At 41.4% G+C, this 22,708-nt stretch overlaps 1 protein-coding gene across 2 annotated transcripts; it reads left to right on the top strand.

Annotated features, from left to right (window-relative positions):
• Positions 1-10,098: 10,098 nt before the first annotated feature.
• Positions 10,099-22,075, top strand: CCNE1 (cyclin E1). Of its 2 annotated transcripts, none has more exons than XM_072632104.1 (12): positions 10,099-10,160; positions 11,499-11,542; positions 11,629-12,688; positions 12,875-12,943; positions 17,256-17,386; positions 17,490-17,625; positions 19,139-19,285; positions 19,823-19,918; positions 20,220-20,357; positions 20,486-20,597; positions 20,692-20,849; positions 21,417-22,075. In XM_072632104.1, the coding sequence occupies exons 2-12, from the start codon at positions 11,529-11,531 to the stop codon at positions 21,525-21,527; spliced, it is 2,172 nt and encodes a 723-aa protein (XP_072488205.1). In that variant the 5' UTR covers positions 10,099-10,160; positions 11,499-11,528; the 3' UTR covers positions 21,528-22,075. The 2 variants fall into 2 exon arrangements, with proteins under 2 accessions (XP_072488205.1, XP_072488204.1); XM_072632103.1 differs by lacking the exon at positions 10,099-10,160 and adding an exon at positions 10,819-10,904 and having other exon boundaries at positions 21,417-21,838.
• Positions 22,076-22,708: the final 633 nt, after the last annotated feature.

Here is a 22,708-nt window from a genome sequence, read left to right as displayed (position 1 = left end):
GAGGAGGGTCAACAAGAAAATTGAATTTGATGGTTAAAAGATGATTGGTAACCTGGAGGAGAATACTTTCATTAGAACATTAGGTGTGTGTTTGTCCTTCGTTGTCTAAGAAGACCATGCCATCAGAGAAATAATGACATGACTTGCATTTGACTTTGTTTTGAGTGAAGAAGGGCTGTGCAGGTCACCAGCCTCACTTCTCTTCCAGAGCCATCTGAATCCAGTGACCAGATATTCATCAGAATGACTAGAGATGACCCAGGATGAGGCAACTGGGGTTAAGTGACTTGCCCAAGGTCACACAGTTAGTGAGTGTCAAGTGTCTGAGGTGAGATTTGAACTCAGATCCTCCTGACTCCTGCATTGGTGCTCTATCTACAGTGCTACCTAGCTGTCCCAATTAGAACATTAAAGGCCAGACTGAAAGACGCTGAGAAGTGGAAATAGAGGAAATGGAGGCAATAAGTACTGATAGCTCTAAGAGCATGACTATGAAAGAAAGAAGAGATGTAGGATGATAGAATTTGTAAGGATGATGGCTTGAAGTTGAGGTTTTTGAGAACTGAGAAAACTCAGGTATGTTTTCAGACAGTAGGAAAGACAGCAAAGAGGATATGCTCCAGAGGGCAGACATTCAGAGCAGATGGAAGAGAATGAGACCAAGGGTACAAGCAGACAGTCCTCCTTGAAAAAAGAGATAACAATAGGAGACAGCGTAGAAGATTGCTGAGGTATAGAATAGGGGGAAAAGAGGGCTCCCAGCAGATGTCTCTTATTTTCTTAGCAAAGCAGAAGATGAGGTCATCTGCTGAGGGAGGGAAAGGGGATAGAATAAGGGAGCTTAACGAAAAAAGGTTAATTATAACCACTTTAAGGAACATGATAGTATCAATCAAGAAAGAAAAAAAGAATTTCCATTCAACGCTGAGGGTCCAGCTGAGATTAAATAACATACAACCATAATGGACCAAATCACCATGGTTGCCTAATTCTCTGGTAGCTCTTGAATAGAGGCAGAGATGGCAAATGGTGAGCATAACCAAGGGTTGGTGTCTGGCAAGGTATGAGCAGGAACAAGACAAGAGAGAAAGACATTTAAGGGGAAAGAATGAGTAGAGTTGAACTACTTAGCCCTAGATTTAAGATTGTGAAGGGAGGAAAGTAAGGCCAAAGCAGACATAATAGACTGAGAGAACGGGCAGAGGTAGAGGGACTTTGGTGAGGAGAAAGAATAGATTTAGAAAGGAGAAAACAAAATAAAAAGATGAAATAATGTGGAGATTAAGATCAGAAGAGGAATTTCTGATTTAATATCATGAAAGTAGAAAAGCTACAGGTAGTAAATGGTAAACTATAAGATATCACCATCCCTATGAATAGTAGTTTTCTTTTTTAAAAAAATTATATTTGTTTTCAGTGTTGTACAATCATTTCCATATATCTCAGATTTTTTCCCTCCCCCTCCCCGCTCCCTCCCTGAGAGGGTGTGCAATATTATAGGTTCTACAAATACATTATTACTAAATACATTTTCACCTTAGTCATGTTGCATAAAAGAATTAAAATGAATGGGAGAAACCATAAAACAAAACAAAACGTAATACAAGAGAAAATGGTCTCCTTCATTCTGTGATCCAATGAATGGTAGTTTTCAAAGAGATATTAGCATATATGTATTGAAGTCCTCAAGTACAAAGGTAGGAGTCAGGGTAAAGAGGACAATTGTGAGCCAGGTACTACAAAGGAGGGAGGCTCTCTAGGACACCAGCAAATGGCTACATTAAGAATCTGCAGAGGATGATATAGAGAGATGGATGGAGTCATCTCAAAGAAGAGGTTGTTCAGTGGTGACAGTCTAGAAGGGGCAATGCAGAGCAAGACTATTACACCTTTTCCCAGTCCAGTGTATCAGAAGTAGAGAGGAGGCATGAATTAAGAAGCACCCAGTACTGTAGAGAGTGATCATTAGGGATCACCAGGGAACCAGGTTTATGTGAGCATCAATAGATGTACAGGTTTTTAGATGAAGATAAAGAAGAGTTTATAAACAATATGACCTTTTTTTATCCTTATACTCTTCATCCTCTGACCTCATGACTACCTTTTCCTTCTTGAGAATTTTTTTCTCCCCCAGCCTTTGTGATGCTTTATCTTCCTGATCCTTTCCTTACCTCTCCAAGATTATTTTTCTGTCTTCCTTAATGAGTCTTCTTATTCCATTTTTTAAAGGTATCCATCATGGCTCAGTTCTTAGCTCTCTAATCTTCTGCCACAATTCATCACCCTATATCTCAAAGTCAAATCTCTAGTACCAACATCTTGTCTGCTCTAGTTACCTACAGGACATAATTCATTTTCATTTGGCTCAACAATCACTTTCTAAGAATCTACTAAGTGCAAGACATTATGTCAGGTCCTGGGGATATACAAATTGAAAGAAAAAAATAACCAACTAGCAGTCCTTACTCTCAAGGGACTTACAATATACTCAGGATAGGTAGGAGGGTAGTTAAACATGTAATCAAATAACTATGCCATGAAGCAGGGTAAAATAAAGGCAGAGATATCAAGTGCTAGGGAAAAAAAATTTGAGATGTAAGAGATCACTTATCTGGATGGAGATGGAGTAGGAAATCAGACAAAGTTTCATGGAAAATGACTGGCACCTTAAAGGGAATGGATGATTTCAACAGTCAAAGATGTAGAGACAATGTATTATAAGCACTGGATACAACAACCAATGCAAATGCAGGTGGGCAGGACGAGATTGGACACAGGCAATTGTGCAGTTTGGATGGAACATAGAGTGAGTAAAGGAATGTAATGAGAAATGAAATTGGAAAGGACTGGAGCAAAAGGACTTCATGTAGGATAAAACCCAGTTTCTCTTATAAGCAGTAGGGAACCACTGAAGGTTTTTAAGCAGGGGGGATGACATGACAGATGTAACATTATTTTGGCAATTGTGTGGAGAATGTACTGAATCAGGAAGAGACTAGAGGCTGGGAGACCTTCTAGGAACTTAGTACAATAGGGCACATGATCAGTAACAAAGGTCTGAACTTAGTGACTAAGTGGATGGAGTTGATGTGGGAGAAGGAAGAATAAAAGAGAAATACCAAGTTTCAGATCTGAGTAACAGAGACAATGTCAGCTCCTGAAAGGTCAGGTTTCAGGGAGAAAGTGAGGAGTTCTGTCTTGGACATGTTGAGCGTCCATCCAACTGGGCCACAGCTCAACCTCTTGTTATTTGTATGAATACCTTAGAGTTTACAAAGCATTTTCATGTATATTATCTCACTTTATCCTCACAACAACCCTGTGAGATAGATGGCAAAGTTATCATTATTCCCATTTTATAGATGAAGAAATTCATAGCCACAGAAGTCATGAGTGGGACTTGCCCCAAGTTCCATGGTCAGTGGGTTAGTTGCAGAGTCAAGACCAGGATGTAGGAATCTTGGCCCCTTGCTGCTCTATCCATCATACTAGGGACCCACTCTGCTTTCTGAAAGTATAAAAAGCAATTAGAAGCCAAACTTGGAGAATAAGGGGGGTTGGGAATCAGGCTGAGTAATATGGTTTTGAGTCCAAAATGAGGTGTGACTGTAAAGTAATTGAACTGAATTTCTTGTGTGACCTGAAGACTGGCTCAGACGGCCAGTTCCCAAGAGGATTTCCAGACACACCTGAGCAATGGTGACATTGTTGGAATAAACATGTTGCCTCCCCAGAGGTCTACTTTGAAGGGGACAGTATTCATTTGGGTGTGTAAAATCTGGGCTGTTTGTGAAAAGAATCAGTGATGCTACATCTGGTATACTGTCCTGTCTCTAAGTAGGTGTTGGTTGAATTGAATGTTTGCATGTCTCTCATTCAGACTGTACAAGTGCCTGAAGGATAGGACTTGTCTTTTCCTTCTATTTCCCACACTGTATAGCTAAGCATAGGATTAGGAAAGTATACAGGGGCTCAGTAAAGACTTTAAGACTGATTTATGCTTAGTTGACCTGAGTTAGTCTGCCAGTGGTCCTTCCTCACACTGAAAGGGCTTAGGGATAGGTAAGTAACTCTACCTGATTTAAAATGGGACTGTTTGTATTTCATTTATTAATACCATCATGTCCTCAATTTCTCCTTCCCTCTCTCTTCTGTCTGTTTAACGCTGAACAAAGTTCTGTTCTAAGCACTGGGGTGGGGAAGGTTAAAGGAAAAGCAGAAAGAGCTAGACATGGATCCCCCTGGCCCTTGACTAATTTGTTCTTCAGTCCAAATGAGGTAGGGGTGATTGAAATAAACATCAACTAAGAAGTTCCCAGCTTCTTTATGACTATGAAGATGGACAGTTAAAGACAATGGAAAACTTACTCAGGGTCCATATTTATTCTTCAGACTTACTAAAGGTTGGCTTTATCATATCAGCTTGACTTTTTGTGAAGAAGAGTAACACAGGTAAACTGGGAAATTAAGACATGGTGGAAAAAGACTGGGAGAGGTTGGAATTACCAGCCTGGAGAAGATGAAGGACCATAGATATAAATAGGTAATAACCAGTGTTGTTTGAACTAGACCTTGAAAGAGGTGATTGGTAGCCATGGATTAGCAAAGTGAAGAGGAAAGGGAGGGAATTCCCAACAATGGAAACAGGTTGATCAAGTTGTGAGAAAGGGAGCCAATACTTGGCTATAAGGACTTTTGGTTGGGGGTTGGGGAGAGAGACAGAGAAGTGTGACTGTGGAGAGCTCCTTGAGGTCAGGTATCATGTATTATACTTTTCTGTACTCAATAAGTTTTTTTTTAAATTTAATATCCATTGTGCATAAGGTCTAAATAACTGGCATTTATATAATGCTTTAAGGTTTTCAAAGTACTTTCTATCCACTATTTAATTTGCATCTTGCATAAAGCCTGAGGTGAAAGGTTCTACAGATATCATCATTCCCATTTTCTAGATGAGGACACAGAGGTTGAAAGAGACCAAGTGACCCGCCAATTGTCAAAAATGATACGGGATTTGAACACAAGGCTTCCAGACTCCAAGACCAGCACTTTAGTGTGCTAAGCACCTTCAGGGAAAGAAAGATGAATAATCTTCATCTCAAGTTTACTTTATAGTAGGAGAATCTTAGATACTTAGTAGCTTTGCTACCAAGGGCAAGTCACTCAACTTTTCTCAGACTTAGTTTCCTTTTCTGTAAAATAGAGAATTATATCACCTACCTCCTGAAGTTGCTATGAACATCAAATGAGATAACCTGGTGCTTTGTAAGTGCTTTGTAAACTTTAAAAGTGCTATGATGTATGGACAAATCTAAGTACAAGACCAAACATGATAAGTGCCCAGTGAATGACAGGGATGGCCTCACAGGGGCCATGAGATCTTGTCATGTGAGGATCTATTGAAGGAACTGCTGATGCTGAGTTTAGAGGACAGAAGGGGGACTTAAGGGGAACATGATAGCCATCTTCAAGTATTTGAAGGGCTGTCATGTGGCAGAGGGGATTAGGCTTGTTCTGCCTGGCACCAAAGGGCAGACTTAGGAAGAATGACTGGAAGTTAACAGAGAAGCAGATTTAGGTTTGATGTAAGGAAAAGCTTCTCAACAATGAGAACTATCCCAAAGTGGAATGGGATGCTGGGGATGAGGGGAGGGCAAAGGAGGGAGCATCTTCTCTCTCAGCAAAGGTCTTTCAAGCAAAGTCTTGACCATTTGCTGGCTCTGTTTTTGAGGTAATTCTTATTCAGCTGCTGGTTCAAGAGCCTTTGAGTTCCGTTGAAACTTAGGGTTCATTCATCTTTTTTGTGTCATGGACTCTTCTGGCAATCTGGTAAAGTCTAGACCCCATCTCAGGATAATATGCTTAAATACTTAAAATACATAGGATTGCAACTGAAACCAATTCTATTGGAATAAGTAATCTATTTATATACATATATGTATTTAAAAGAGAAGTTCATGGACTCAGTTATGAACCCCCTGGTCTAAACCCTGAGAGTCTGTGTTTCTTTACATGGTGCACAGCAAATGCTACAGGATTTCAGAAAAGGACAAATGCCTGCGGGCTGGCAAAGCTTCACATAAGAGGTAGGACATGTGCTGGGTTTTGAAGAATGGATAGCATTTTGACATTTAGAACTGCAGGGAGGGAGACATAGAATAGGCATCAATAAATATTTGTTGATTGACTGAAGGGGACAGATGGGAGAAAGGCTCACAGGATCAGAGGCAACACTCTTTGGATGTATAAAGTTCACGAGTCTGTTTAAAAATCAGTCCCATTGTTAATAGTTACATCTCATATAATCAAATAGGAAACTGGGGGAGTTATACTGGTTCTCTAAAGATATTCTAGGCTGACCTAGGGTACATAGTGTTATATAAATGTCCTTCCACCCCCCTCCCCCAGAGAGATTCACTTCTTTCAATCAAGACTATTAAACAATTAAGAGGTAATGTGTTAAATGAAAAGGTTATATATTAAAATATTAAAAATCTGAACATAATTGAACTTAACTCTGAAAATGGAAGTACAAAAGAATATATGGCAAGTTTGGTTTGAGTCCACATTATTTTTTAAAAAATACTGGGAGAAGAGAGTCACAGGAAGATGAACCTTACTTTACAAAGTAAATTTTTTGGGGAGGAAAAATTGCTCTTTGGGCAAATCATTCTCTTTCTGTGGGATCCTGTTTCCTCCTCAGAAAATGAGTACTCTCCCTGCTTGGTCCAACATTCTACAGTTCTGCAATTCTAGAACCAGAAGAGAACTAAACTTTTCAAAGAACCAGATGAGAAGAAGACTTCTCAAATATCAAGTGGAATCAGTAAGTTGGACAATGAATAGAGAACAAGGCCCTTTAAGGCAGAACACAAAAGTATGTTGGTTTTAAGAGAAGAAGAGAAAGGTAGAAAGAGGGATCTAGCCTAGTTTGTAAGGGTATGTGCCTATGGTAAGAATCCCAAGTAAGGATGCTGAAGATGATTTCCACTACTTCATTCTTTTGCCTGAGGGATGGTTCTGAAACTTTCAAAACTGGTATCTTGGAACCCTTCACCATATGAAGAGGGACCACTTGGATTGAGTTTTGAAAGGAAGAGAGAATGTAGTTGGAATAGACCTGTCACCCACAGAAGTTGTCTCAGGCTACACTCACTGGTAACAGTGATACAGGTTACCCAGTCTTGGCTCTGGCAATAATTTCAATCTGCTTTACGACCATCCCTGCTCCCCCAAACCAGTTAACAAATGGCCAATTCATTCATTCGACAAATATGAGTTAGGTACTAACAAGGGAGCCTTGAAACACCCAAATGTCTGGCAGGAAGGAGAAGCCCTGGGCCTAGATAATCCCTAAACTGAAAACTGAGCTCCAAGGATAAAGGAGAGCTCACTTCCTTGGAGTGCAATTAATACCAACTGCAGACAGACAGAGGCTGCCTCAGTGACAGCCGAGTCCAGTTGTGCACACAGCTGCCCAAACTTCACGGACTATCAGAGATAAAGCAACCCCTCAAAATGCTTGCCTTGTCTCATTACTTCCATGTCTCCCAAGAGAAAGAATTGGTGTATCTGTAAGGGAGGATTAGGTGTGGTATGCTCTGGGAAGGCTGTCTCTTTCCCAGGGAGATCCTCCTCCAAGGGCAGAGAGGCCCCTCTCCCCTGGGGACAAAATGGTACATGGCCCTCTTCAGATTTGGCCCTTACTTGTCTTCTCCTCTCATTTCTCATGGCTGTGTCTAATCTTGTTCCTCTAGTCTAAGCCAGCATCATTCCCTAGAATTCCTATTATGTTATTCCCTAAACTTCATTGTAGAATGATCTAAGAAATGATGGGGGGGGTGGGGAACAGAAAACCAAGGGATTAAGGAAGATTTGGTTTTCCCAAATGGGCAGTAAACTATAAGTTTTCTGAGGCCAGTGGACGTATCTTATTTTATCTTGTATCCCCCTAGCAGACGATTGCACATAGTGGGTGTTCACAAATAAACAAATAAGTATACGTTTGTTTAATTAAGCTGAATCCTTGCTTTGTAGGATGAACTTAGAATTACCAAATATTGAGTTGGAAGGGACCTTGAATCATCTAGTCCACTGCTATTCAATTTCCACTTTATAGATCAGATACTTAGACCCAAAGAGGTTAAAGGACTTGCTAACAAATCAGAGTCAGTAAGAGGAAGATTTGGGTTAAAAGTCTATTCTCTTAAATAACAGTGCAGTTCAAATGCATGCTCAACTTATCTCAGGTTCCTCCCTGCCTCCCTTTCCATTAAACACACTTGGAGCCTATTGCACTCCTCATCCTAGGCACCATGGAGACCATCATCTTTATTCAAGAATTAGCAGAAGGCTTTGATCCTCATCCATTCATTCATAGTATCCTGACATCCTTATTCATTTGAAGGACTGAATGTCAGTTAGAACATCTGTGATCCATAGATAAGGAAACTGAGGCATAGAGATTATGTGATTTGCCAAAGGTCACACTAGCAATAAGCTGAAGAGCTTGATAATAAATCCAGGACTTCTGACTCCAAATCTATTACTCTTTCCACTGAAACAACTATGTCTTTATTCATTTACTCATTCATTCTCACTTATTCCACAAATACAATCAAGTACCTACTACACCTCCTAGAGTTGGGTTTGAGCGTAGAGATTCTATCTTTGGGATTTTTCAGAGCTGTCTCCACTTTAAGAAAAGAAAGTGTACTTTTACCTAAGGATGCTTTCCCAAAGAACATGCTTTGTCAGATTACACTTTCCAACTTTCGGTTCAGAAAATATGGCTGTGGCATATTGTTGAGGGTCCCAGGAAGAGGACCATTTATAAATCATGACTCTCTTGAGCTTTTGGAGGAACCCCGATTGACGGTCATGCCAGATATCACCACAAGGCCATGTGCAACCAAGGGCTAAGCTGAATAAAACCAGGGGCCAGAATATCTGGTAGGGCCAGTAAGAGTGACGGGGCCTCAAGTCTAGAGAGCTCAGCCTGGGTTGGGGAGGTCCCCCAAGACTGGGAAGCACGGGTTGTGCATGAATGAAAGGCAGAGGGGAAAATCACACGGGCTTCTGCTGAGTTAGGTAATTCTGGTGTTATCCTACTCGGGGTATATTACAACAGGTATGGGGAGAAGAGAGAGCGTCGGGACTGGCATCGTGGCCTCGAAAATCAAGAGAAGCGGTGAAGACCCTCCCCCCACCTCCTCTCCATACCCACACCCTGGAGAAAGACACCAAGCAGAGCCGACAGCGCGATGGCAGAGGCCAGGGGCAGTAATGACCCCCCCCCTTCCAAGTTCGCCCCACCTCAGGGCACAATTCCCCAAGTCTGAGGCTGGGGCCCCAGACTCATTTTCTCCCCCCCCCCAAAGAGCTCTCATCATCGCCCCCTGGTTGACGCGGATCTGCAGCCACCACGCTGCTTCCTGCAGCTCCGAAAGGACAGCGGTGCCGGGCCAGCCCCGCCTCCCTCGCCTCTCTCTGAGCACCGGGAGGCCCCACCTCCCCCCCTCAGCAGCTGCACCTCAGTGCGCATGCTCCCTGCGAATTAAAGAGGGGGGGCAGCTGCTCATCCGGAGCTGCTGGCCCCGTGCCCCCTACCCTCAGAACTCGACGCCCAGGCAGGGAGAGCTGGCCCCAGCCCGGCCCAGGCATTGAGGCCGCGACTGACCGGCCCTGGGGGGAGGGGGTGTTGGGAGTGGGGGTGGGGAGGCTGCGGAGGGGAGGGAGAGAAATGAGGGGGTGGGGTGGGGGGGCCGCTGCGCGCCTTAGATATTTTTTTAATGTCCCGCTGGAGGGGGGCGCGGGCAGTCAGGGTATAAAGGAAGGTAGCTGCGCCCTGCACATCCCACCAGAGCTGCCCAGGAGCTCCGAGCTTCGTCTCCTCCGGCCTCCTCCTTCTTCGCCTCTGGCCTTTGCCTCTCCTCCTCTTCACCCTGCCTCCCTCGGCCAACCCCGATCACCAGCTGCCGCCCGCGGGCATCCACCAGCAGCCCCCGGCTCCACCGCCGCTGCCGCCCCCGCCCCCGCCGCCGCCCCAGCCGCTGCCGCCGCCGCCGCCCCCGCCGCCTCCCCCGGCTCCGCTGCCACAGCCGCCGCCGCCGCCGCCGCAGCCCGCGCCCGCCGCTGCCACCAGCCGCCGCCCGCTGCGGGTAAGGATGCACCTGGGGCTCCGGAGGGAGGCGGGAGGAGGAGGGAGGCGGGCACGGTGCGCATCCAGGCGCCACAGCTGGAGAGCTCCGCCGAGTTCCGATACCAGCCCAGTGCCAGCAGCCAAGTCTCCGCCGCCACAGCCAAATCCCTGCGGCCAAGTCCCTGCAGCCAAGACCCTGCAGCCTATCTTGCAGCCGGGTCCTCGCAGCCGGGTCCTTGCAGCCGGGTCCTCGCATCTTCGTCCTTGCAGCCCAGTGCATGGTGGCTGGTGCCAGCGGCGGCGGAGCAGCTCTGCGTCCTTCGGCCGCCACCAGGCAAGACCAACCGGCAGAGCCGGCGAGGGCCACGCTCGGCTCGCTGTAGTGTGGCGGGAGGAGCTGCGAGCGGAGGCGGGAGATGGCTGGAGGAGGGCGGGGAGTGGGAGCCGCAAACACCGCCCCCGAGGGCGGGCGGGCCAGCTCCACCAGCCAGCCAGCTAGCCCGAGCAAGTGAGCCAGCAGAGCGGGCAGGGAGCAGGCGGGAGATGGGCGCAGGCGGGCTGGGGAGATAGAGGGAGAGGAGTGCACGCTGTTAGCCTGTTAGCGCGCTCACTCGCTGCCTTGACCAGGAGGGTCCGCAGCACACGCTGCCCGTCACCCAGTGGGTTGGCGAGGCTACCCCTGGCAAGACTCCTACCTTGCTTGGTCATTACCTCTGCCAGCTGGATTCCCGCCGCGTGGCCGCCTGCCAGAGCAACGGCGGAGGTAAGGGGAGGGGAAGGGAGGTGAACGAGATGCAAGAGCAGGTGAAGCGGAGTCCTGCGGACCCCAGGATTACCCTGTAAACGCGCCATAGCCGCTACTTTGGCCGCCGCCGCTGTCACCTCAGGGTAGGGGTTCGTTGGAGGTAGATCTGGCTCATTTTTTCCAGTTTGATGGTTTGACGAGAGACATGGCGAGCGAGTGTGGAGGTGACCTTCCCCCACCCCACCCCCAGTTCTTTGCATCTAAATCCACAGAGGCAGGTCTGGTGCCCCGGGTTGCACGTGAGTTTGAAAAATCAGTGCACCCCGCAAACCGCTGTTCTCTGAGAGCTAAACGGAGGTCAGAGAGTCTCATTGCAATGAGTGGGTGGGTCGTCGCTCGGGATTGATCTTGAGGATCTGTGGCCCTTCTCCCTTTCCAAACTGCTCTTTTCCCCAGGGTACTTGGGATGATTTTGCTCCCCCCACCCTGGGGAGAGAAGGAGGTGGGAGGGAAAGGGACGGGTCCTCTTGGGAATTAGATGGCCACAGGGTAGACTGCTACTGCTCGGCAAAGGCGGCCCTTTTAATAACTCTCCTCTTTCTGTTCCTTTAGAACTGAGGTCTTAGCCCTTGCTCTGTCACAATGTCCAGAGAAAGGTGAGTATTTCTGTGGCAGGGAAAGGGAGAAAGTGGTTTAGGGACAAAGCCCCTCCCAACAATCCCCATTGGCTTTATTTTTGCAGTGGTTCTGAGGAATGTCAGGGGAAGGAGGAATTTACCCACGATGTGAAGGAAGATCATGTTGATGAGAAGGAAGAGCCAAACCCCGATGAGCTTGTGAATGGGAAGGAAGAGCCAAGCCATGATGAACTTATGAATGGTACGCATGAGCGGAGCCATGATGTGCTGATGAATGGGACACATGAACCAAGCCCAGATGAGCTCTTTGATGGGGAGGAAGATCCAAGTATTGATGAGCTTGTCTATGGGGATGATGATCCAAGCTTTGATGAAATTATCTATGAGGAGGAAGACCCAAACCCCAATGAACTTGTCTGTGAGGAGGAAGGTGCAAGCTTAGATGAACTTGTCTGTGACGAAGAAGACCCCCATGCTGATGAGCTGATCTGTGAAGAGATAGATCCCAGCCCCGATGAGCTTATGTGTGATGAGGAAGATGCCATTGATGAGGATGGTGCCAATTCAGAGGAACTGATCTGTGATGAGGAAGATCCCAACGCAGATGAGCTTATCTGTGAGGAAGGAGACCCAAACTCAGATGATCTTATCTGTGAAGAAGAAGCCCCAAACCCTGAGGACCTTATCTGTGAGGAGGAAATCCCCCACCCAGATGATGAAGATCTTATATGTGAGGAGGAAGACCCAAATCCTATTGATCTCATCTGTGAGGAAGAAGATCCAAGCTTCCATGAGCTTATCTGTGGGGAGCAAGATCCAAGTCTCCATGAGCTTTTTGATGGGAGGGATGAACCAAGACCAAATGGAAGGGAAAATCGAAGCCCCGATGGTAGGGAAGATCCAAGACCTGATGGCAGGGAAGACCCCAATCCTGATGGCAGGCAAGATCCAAGTGCTGGGGAGCTCTTTGATGGGAAGAAAAATCAAAGTCCCAGTGAGCATGCTGAAGGGAAGGAGGAAAGAAGCCCTGATGGGAAGGAAGATCAGTGGAATGGGAAAGAGGAAGAAAACAAGAAGAGGGGGAATGAGCCTGGAAGAGAGCAAAGTGGTAGCGGCTCAACAGAATCCTCTCGCTCCAGGAAAAGAAAGGCAGATGTAGCTGTGGTGAGTACAAGGGAGGTAAAAATATGGGGAACTCCTTCCCTATCATAGATTCCAAGTATCCTGAGACTATAGGGATCCTTAGGTATTGTGGGAGAAAGAACTGGATTTGGGAGACAGTTCTGGGTCAGACTTTATGGTCACAGTTTTACATTATTTTCTCTTGTTGGATGTGTTTTTTGAATCTAGTTTTTGCTGGATCCGGATGAAGTATTGGCCAAAAGGGAAACAATTGGAAGAACTGCGGTCAGGATACCGGTGAGCTTCATAGTATGCAAGCATGATTATTGTTATTTCCAGATACTGATAAAGATGATTTTTAGACTTTCTCGTTTCCTCTCTCCTTACTACTACAGTCATGCTTCTACTTTATTCTTTTGTTCTTCCACATTCATTGCAATTAAAGGTAATCCTTGCCTAATTATGTACTCTTGGCTCTAAAGAAGCTGAGGACTGTGATTCCTCCTCCCTCTATTAGGAAAACTCTGGACACTTAGATTTTAGATCTCACATAATAGCTGGAAAAGAGCCTTGCAGTCATCTGTTTCAAGTATTTCCCTTTACTGGGGAAGAAACTGAGCCCTAGAGAGGAAAAATGATTTGCCTAAGGTAACAAAGCTAATTATTGCCAGACAGACCTAAAACCAGGGTCTTCAATTTTAGTCCAGTGTACAAGCTCACATATGATCCAAAGGGGAAATACATATCTTAATCACCTCCTGAAGAAGGACAAACAGCTCAGGGTAAGTGGATTAATGGTGGTCTCTGAAAGAGTAAGTCTCTAAATGAAGACATCTCTTTATTTGGAAAGTCCCTTTACACCTTTGAAATTCTTGAATTCCTTCTGCACAGAACATGTGGTAACATTAAATAAAATGACTTAGTTTGTGTCTTGATGACACTGCCTCACCACCTCTGGCCAGTGATCGTTATGTATATTTAACATTTAACTAAAAGTGTTGCTACCAACTTGGTTTTGAACTGACTTTAATAGGTATAAGTATTTGTAGAAGGTATTGTATATTAATATATGTTTCATTATAGAATTGCATTTGACTATTTGTCTTACCTTTCCCTTAAGGACAAGCCACTAAAATTATACATTGTGATATCTGATGCTCATTATGAAAAGAACCTATGCTATCTTTACCTCCAGAAATGACTGGAGACCATAGTCATGGTTTGAATTTAGACAAGGTATCTCTCACTTTCCCAACCCCACCCCCAGTCGTATCTTGTAATATCATATAAAAAACAAGATGGAAATGTTTATTTAAGCTGAGTTAAGTGTCTATGACAAATTTAGGGGTGGGCAGTATATCATTTCATAGAATGATGAACAATGTGACATCTAGCAGCTGGAACCTTAAAGAGTAAAGTGCATTATGGCAGATGGGCATCATTGTTTGTAATGGTAGTCATAGTTTAATATAAAAGACATTCAGTCCTTCCTAAGCAGAATTCTCTGAACATTGAAAAGTGAAATTGGTGACTTTCTCCTAAATTGGAAAAAAAGAAGTATTTCAGTTTAGCAAAAAGAATTGTTATTCCTTTTTCCTTATCTCCTCATCCTCTCTAAGCCAATCCTTTACTCAGACCCAGTAATTAGGATTATGTGGGTATTGTAACCCCATTTGAAAAATACAAAATATGTTATTAGGTGTACCCTGATTAGAAAACAAATTTATTTTTTCTTCTCTCTGTCACTTACAAATCTTTAAGTACCTACTATGTGCATCTTCATTTCTTAGAGAAAGCAACAAGCATGGATATTGAGTTAGTTAAGCTTATCTTAAAATTTAAACACGTAAAAGTGTTTCCAATTCTCAAATAAGGAGTAGACTAAGGAGATCCCTTGGTCTTTGACATATTAATAGAATGTGATAATAGCTTGCCTCCATATAGCCCTTTCCAATTACAAAATACTTAATAATAACATTTTATGTGAGATAATCTAATTGCCCTATCTGAATTCAACTGGTCACGTAGCCATGGTATATGAATAGTCATACTGAGTTTACTCAGTATCGGTTTCCAGCCATGGATATTTTAAGGGTTTCTTGTAATTTTCTACACAGTTTATCAGTCTACAAAGGGAAAAATATCGTTGATGTTATTTGTGAAGCTAGAATTTGGAAGTACAATAGAAATCTTTTGGTTGACTTGTGAATAAAGTCATTCTATTAAACAGTTCATAATTATTGACCTGCTGAAGGAAGTGCATATGCATTAGAAGGACAATAGATGGGTTACTACTGTGAACTGTCTTTAAATATCATTAGTAATGCTGTCTTCGAATAACTACCTCATCAAGACCATATCTAGACCTAGGATAATATTGATCTTCAGGTCTGCTATTAAATATTAGTGGCAATTTTATTAAATTCTAAGACTGCTATAGTATATCCATCTTGTTCCTTTAGGAAATTTGTCTCCCTAATATGAGTCCCAATTTTTTCATTGGAATATGACCTTGAACTTTCAGTTTATACCATTTCTGTCTATAACCCTCCTCTTTAGTTTGGTCTAATCTTTTAAAGCTAAGTACCTCTTCAAAATGTACTCAATGGAGTAATGCAGTGTTATTTTGCTTGCTATTTCTTCTGTAAGATGCTTCCTCTAGGGAAAAATTAGTCAGTTCTTAGGTCTCTTGTAACTCTTCTCTGACTTGTAGATTAAAAATGCCTGCCAACGTATCTACAAAGACCTGTTCTTAGCTTTGCCAATCGTGTGGTCAGAGATGATTGTGCCCTCAAAACAAAACTTTTAAGCCTACTGAGAGAAGAGTGAAATTAACTTAAAGCACTCTTAACCTGTTTCTTACTGAATCACAGAGATGCTCCCAGCACTATGTTGTAGACTAATTGGAGGAGGTTTCCTTCCTCCCACAAATTACCCCTTTAGCTCTGATGAGAAATTTTGCTTATCCATTCCGACTAGAGTGAGGAAAGACCTTATATTTTAGACGGGGAGGGAGAGAACTTTGATTCCAACTTAGATACTCATAGTAGCTTGAAAAGTACAGAGGCAACTCCTGAGTAATACATGAACGGTATATAAAATGTGTTGAGAAAGGACCTACTATTGCCTAATCAACACTACTTTTGAGCCAGAAAGTAGATTATTCATTTACAATTTTTTCAGTTTGTATTAAAACTTAATAGTCTTCCTCCTTATTAAAAGTGGAAATGCAAATAGATTCAGACTTTTCCACAGGTTTTCCATGCAGGCGTACCTGACTGACATTTTCAGCAAGATGGCTGCATTGTTTTAAAAAGTGGAATGGGGAGAGTTGGGGGAAAAGGGTTCTGAAAATTGAGTCTAAAATTGTTTATAGAGCCAGAAATTAAATATGGTAACTTAAAATGTCTTAATGCAACTCAACTTTGCCAAAACATTCTATTTGAATAGAAATCAAGTATTCCAAAACTTCAACAGAGACCACTATAACATTTGGGATACATTTGGTCTGCAAAGGTGGTCTTAAATGTTTTGATTTTCTGTTTTTATGGTTTTTATAGAAGGCATAAATTTTAGTTCTCACAATGCTGAATTTATTGCTTATTTTTCTTAAAAATATAATACTTTAAATGTGTCGAACATTTTGATTCTCTTTCAAGGGGCTTAAAAATCTTCTGTGCTGTATCTCCATACTTTCTAGTACCATATGAAGATAGAACCAATACATTGTTCATATAACCTGTTCAGAAACAGACTTTCAATTTAAGGGAGCTGCACTCAGTAGCTGTATGAAAAGGCTTGCTAGTTCCCTCTATCCTGAATCTGAAAGGTGCAGCAACTGATGTATTTTAATTTCAGACTTGCTACTGCAAAAGTCACCAAGGCAGCTGAATTTGGGCAATCCAAGTTTTATACTTTTGAGTATGAACAGCCAGTTTAAAGCAAATATTTTGCTGGAGAATATATTTATTTTCTCTCTTTTTGTTCTGTACCTAAAATGGTAATATATTTGTAAAGTAGTCTGCAATTTTAGATAAGGTCTAAGTAGATGAAGTAGCAAAAGCCCAGAAATCTATATAAAATGGCACAAAAGGATGTGAAAAATGCTTCTAGGAAGTAAATTGTAAATAGGAGGTGCTTGCTAGATAAGAGACAAAGCTAATGGCTAAAATGAATGTTTGAGGTTATATGAATTTCATCTGTCTAGACATGGGGTTCTTAATCTGGTGTCTTTGAATTCATTTCTTTGGGTTCATGAATTTGTGTTGTTTTAATATTTGAATAAGCATGTTTCAATATAATTGATTTCTTTTGTAATTCCATGTATTTTGTTAAATGCACTAAAAAACAAAACTCTGAGGAGTCTATAGTCTTTACCTGATTGCCAAGAGTTAAAAATCTCTAATATAGTCTTGTCTTCATTTTCCTTTATCTCAAAGAATGTAGGATTCTGTTTTAATTAAGATAATGACACTAACATTTTTTCTATCATGTGAAAGTACTTCTTTTTATGAATAAATGCTGTCTGATATAAAGAATCATTTATATCCTCTGTACTGAGACTGATTTCAAGAAACCCATCACTTAAAAAGATGTTTTCCTTGTACAGGCTTTTCTCAGAAATCCATGGTCAGTGATTCTCACACCTGATAAAGGAGGAGATGAGCCATCATTACTTAATGCTAATATGCCAACCCACAACTTCTCCCAACATAGAGCTACACCATTACCCTTATTGGGGTAAGTAATTAATCAGCCACACTCCCTTACATATCTGTAGCTCTGCACTACAGCTTTCCTTCTAACTTTTAGGCACTTTTAATAAGTGTTTCATTTTTTATAGCTGGGCAAATAGAGATGAGGTTTGGAAAATCATGTTAAGCAAAGAACAGGTTTACCTGAGGGATAAGAACTTTATGGAGAGACACCCTTCTCTACAGCCAAGAATGCGATCCATCCTTCTGGATTGGATGATGGAGGTAAGTTTGACTGTTGGCATTAAACTCTGACAGTATGGTATAAACAAGTATGTGATCATATTTTGCTTATTCACAAAGAATTCTTTGAATTGGTATTCTGGTTGTTTTTTCTGAATCCATGGAGGATTCATTGCCTTTCTCATTTCCAAAACATGGAAATCAAAGTAATTCTGTTTTTCTTTTCTAATTTGGCCCCGGAACAAACAGTTCTATTGTTTAAAATCTGTGGCAGACATGACGTAAAGTTGTTCCCTATTTTGTGACTCTGATAGGTAAATTCATCTTGTCTGTCATATCCAATCTTCTATGAGAGGTGCTTCATCATATATAACTTTTGATGAGTGGCTTTTTTTCTTTTTCTTAAATTAGGCTTACTGAAGCTCTTAACTATGTTACCAAATTCTGCTATTTCTGGGTTTTTCATGATGAGTAACAGTTAAAAAGTCAGATAAGTTAAGAAACCTAATACCTATTACAACTGTGATTTTTTTTTTTTTTTTGCATATGAAAAGGGTGCCCATACTGTTAATAGCAGGTGCTAAATTTTGGGTTTGGTGAAGGATCTTTGAAAGTTCGTCTTACAAACAACAAAAAGAATTCCACTTTAGAGTTCTATTCTAAAACCTAATGTTAAAGCTTGAATGCTAGCCAACGATATTAACCCTAATCATTAGAAATAGCATTTGGCACACTTCGTAAACTTACTTTACTTACACTAATTACTGTCTCCTTATTCTTTCAATTATTCCCCTCCACCTCCAAAAAAATACACGCACCCTTTACTTATATAAAATTTAGATTCTAACATAGACAAATTATCAAACATTAACATGTTTTATTGTTGGCATATCCTACTCCTAGACAGACTCAGTGTTTTTTATTAGTTTTCTGTGGTACCTGCCACTTATATAGCAATTTATCATTTACAAAGCACCTTCTTAGAGTTCTCGTATGTTCCTCACAACAACCAGTTGGGTTGGGGAGTTTTCCCTATTTTACAAATGAGACAGACACATTCCCTTAATAAGAGACAGAGATGGGACTAGAGTCAGGGTCTCCTCCTTGATCCCTTGATATTTCTACCATACTGTGATGCCTTTGAAGCCTGACTTTGTGCCTGTCTTTTAATCTCTGTATATTGATATTCATTAAACTTTTCTTCTCTTTTAACCATCTAGTGGTATATTGTATGGGATGTCCAAGTCATAAAGTTTTTCAGATTAAATTTTTAAAGGTTGACAATTTTTTTATGGGATTTTATTAAGGGGGTTTCTCTTGAAAACAATTGTTTAATTCTCTAAAGTACTGAACCTACATATGAAACTTAGAAGAGTTGGACCATATTAAGTAAGCCTCAAGTTCTCTATGTAAGTACACTTAGAGGTTAGAATGGAGAAAAGTAAACTTGTCAGCACTTTTGTTTTTGCTGTTTTGTCTAAAAGCAAAACATTGAAAGCTCATAATAAACATTCTTTCAGGTAAATGTACTAAAACTTATTAAATATTTTTTCAGGTGTCTGAAGTCTATAAACTTCACAGGGAGACGTATTACTTGGCACAAGACTTCTTTGATCGATATATGGCAACACAGAGAAATATTACAAAAACACTTTTGCAGCTTATTGGGATTACCTCATTATTTATAGCTGCCAAACTTGAGGTAAAACTGGTTCAAGTTTTTATGTTAGTATTATATGTTAGCTTCAGCGAGAGTAGGAAATCTGTTCGTGTTTAGAATACAGACTATTTTATTTTTATGGTATGGAAAGTACCTTACTTTTGGGCTATGAATATGGTTTACATGGAGGAAACAACCCTAATCTTGGCAACTTGTACTGAGTTAGGGCCTGACTTTTAAACGTGAAGCTAAGAACATTGAGGGGGCCAAAAACTTGCCCTACTGGTATATGATAGCAAATACAATTCATTAATTTTTTTCAGATTTCACAGGCATCTTGACAATTGGTGGGCTCTTTTATTTTCCCATGAATATATTGCTATGAATTAACCATTTAAAGATGCTAGAATTCAAAATACATAAATCAGAGGTGGAATCTTTGTGTTTTTGTATCTTCATCAGTCAAACTTGGTTCAGTAAAATCAGATAATGGGATATTTGGATGGATGCTATGGCATGGAGATGCTAATGTTTGGCTTTGGTGATCATGATGATTTTATTAATTTATTTTTCTTTCAGGAAATCTATCCACCAAAGCTGTACCAGTTTGCCTATGTGACAGATGGAGCTTGTACAGAGGAAGAGATTCTTACCATGGAATTAATCATTATGAAGGTAAGTTAGTAATGATTTATAAAACATTTTCTGCTCAATTTTCATGCAGAATTTCTTCAAGGATGAAAGAAAGCAATTGCCTATTTGAATCTGATTCATCTTCAAGTGTGTACCTAATTATCATATTCTCTAAATTAAGTAATGACCTTCTAAGTCTTGACTCTGTGCGGACATATTGTAACTCTGAAGATGGTTGATTATTTGTATGGCAATCTACCACTGCATGGCGGGGTGCTCCATTATTCTTGGCTTAGCTGGAGATCTCTAAATTACATTCTCCTTTCTTCCCTCCATTTTATAGGCCCTTAAGTGGCGTTTAAGTCCTATGACACTAGTGTCCTGGCTAAATGTATACATGCAGGTTGCTTATCTCAATGACCTGTACGAGGAAGTGCTCATGCCGCAGTATCCTCAGCAAATCTTTGTGCAGGTTGCCGAGGTAAGTACCAGCACTATGACCTAGCCAGTTTTGTGTGGCATCCCTTCCTTCTTAAGTACATGTCTTGGGGGCGTCTTTATTGATCAACTGACTTCTTTCCTATCATACTTTCCCCGCCCCCTCTGTAGCTTTTAGATGTGTGCATCCTGGATATGGGCTGCTTTGATTTTACTTATGGAGTGCTGGCTGCATCTGCCTTATATCATTTCTCTTCTACTGAGATAATGAAAAAAGTTTCAGGTAAGTTGAATTTCAGGTAAATTTGAAGTGTGCATAAACGACGTATCCTCATTTTAAGCTTTAGATTGAGCATAGTTTTCACTTTATTTTCCAGGCTTTGATTGGCCAGAAGTAGAGGAATGCGTGAAGTGGATGGTTCCATTTGCTATGGCTGTAAAGGAAGTAGGAGGAGCCAGACTCAAATATTTCAAGGGTGTTCCTAGTGAAGACATGCATAACATTCAGACTCATGTGAACACCATAAATTTGCTGGTCAGTGATAACTTTTATATATTCTCATGCCTTGGTTTAAGGATGGTAAAATAGGATATCTTTCTAGAAGTGTCCATACCCAGTCCATGTGGTTCTTTGCCCCAGATAAGATTACATATAAATAATCCAGAAAGATATCCACCCACTTAATTATTTAAAAAAAATTATGGAAGGAGATTCTACTTGTAGGTTTAGGTAAACCAAAAGATCGCTTTATAGTTTTGTGACTTTATTTCATAAATTTAATGTATATTTTAGGAAGTCAGTTGGTGAAAAAATATACTATGGGACTGAATCTGGTTTTAGATATACCTAATTATATCGGTAGGAAATTGTTCCTTTCCCCTTTTTAATATCAGCCCATCCTTATCCCTAGATTATCACTTCTGAGTTGGATTCATTTTATTGATTTACTCAACCACCTTAATATAAGAGACAGTTTTGAAAGTATAGTAGGATTTAAGTGTTGTAGCATGCCTTCTCTTCAGCAGTTAGTAAATAAGTTTAAGTCAAAAACCTACCCTTTTTTTAAACCATTGTCATTTCTCTCCTTTGGTCTTATTTTAGGACAGAGCTTATGAAAAGCAAGCTATGCTGGCTGATGAGAGAGTGTCTGCTCCCACTGGAGTCCTCACACCACCACAGAGTGATAAGAAACATAGCAAAGAGCAGGAGTGAATTTTCTAACACTTCTCATCAGAAATGAATTTGCTGAAGTGCCTGCTCTAAGCTCTGCTCCGTTGACTGCTGCCTGGGGGATTTGTTAGCTTTTACAGATTTTTAGATGGAAACATGCATTTCTTTTCCTTAACAGAAGCTTCTTAGATGGGACTGGGGCGGAAGTAGTGTTTTTATGGAACACACGTTTTTTTTTTAAAAAGGGGGTCAAGTACACCAGCCACCTATAGAACACCAACGAGTGCTCCAGATGCTGCTAGGAGGGTGATACTTGGTCGACCATTCATACAATAAAAAAGCCTTGAAATTAAGTATAACTCTTTCTGGCCTCTGCTTTGGTACCCTAGGGTTATTAATCACATTTAGTGCATGAATACCTAATTACTAACATTATAGTGCAGTAGTTGCCACTAGCTGTGGAGGGTAGCTTGTCTTTCCCGCAATATTAATTTGCTTTCCTTTTTAACCCTTTCACTATGTAAATTGCTGCTATATCTCTATTTCAATTCAATAAAGTTACTGTCTCAAAGGCAGCAGGTTTTTCGGAACTTTGTCTAATTAATTGGAGTTGAAGGTAAACTTTGTTGCCCTTACTTGGTAGTCTGTCTTTATCTTCCAGAGAACTATACTTAGTGGTGACCAACAGGTTGTTGAATTACTGTTTCCTCTCCATTTCAACAAGATGGTATATCAAAAAATTCTAGTGCCAGTGAAGGATGCTCCTAAGATCCTTGTCTGTTAACACCCTCTCAGATCACTGTGCCAGGGAGTGGAGGTGGGAAACGGAACAGAAATTTCTAGTCCCCATTATACCTTTAGCTATACAATCATGGGCATGTCATTCAACAACATTTTTCAGAAGACCAAAAAAACACACCCACTTTATTGCCCTGTGTGTGGGTGCTGTGGGAATCTCAAAAATGAGTAAGATGTGGTCCATCTTCAAGAAGCTCCCAATCAGGATGAGGAGAAAAGATAAAACCACAAATTAATGCCAAGTAAAACAAAGTCATGAGAGGTATGGAAAAAGAACCTCTAAGTTTATAGGCAGGAGAAATCACTTGACTAGTGGATCAAAAAAGGTTTGACTTCCTTAGAGTTCCTTCCTTACAGTAACCAAACAGGAATAGCCATAGTACAGTGGTAAGAGCCCTGGATTTGAATTTTGGCTCAGCTGCCTT

Source organism: Notamacropus eugenii, chromosome 1 (genome assembly GCF_028372415.1).
Source record: "Notamacropus eugenii isolate mMacEug1 chromosome 1, mMacEug1.pri_v2, whole genome shotgun sequence".
NCBI classification, from domain to species: Eukaryota; Metazoa; Chordata; class Mammalia; order Diprotodontia; family Macropodidae; genus Notamacropus; species Notamacropus eugenii.
Note: the sequence above shows the minus strand (reverse complement) of the source record. Positions and strands in the feature narration are given on the sequence as shown.

Excerpts from the sequence above, each read along its gene's own strand:
- CCNE1 (XM_072632104.1), top strand. Across the intron at positions 12,689-12,874 it reads GAAAGGCAGATGTAGCTGTG|TTTTTGCTGGATCCGGATGA; the intron begins GTGAGTACAAGG and ends TTTTGAATCTAG. Across the intron at positions 17,387-17,489 it reads ACACCATTACCCTTATTGGG|CTGGGCAAATAGAGATGAGG; the intron begins GTAAGTAATTAA and ends CATTTTTTATAG.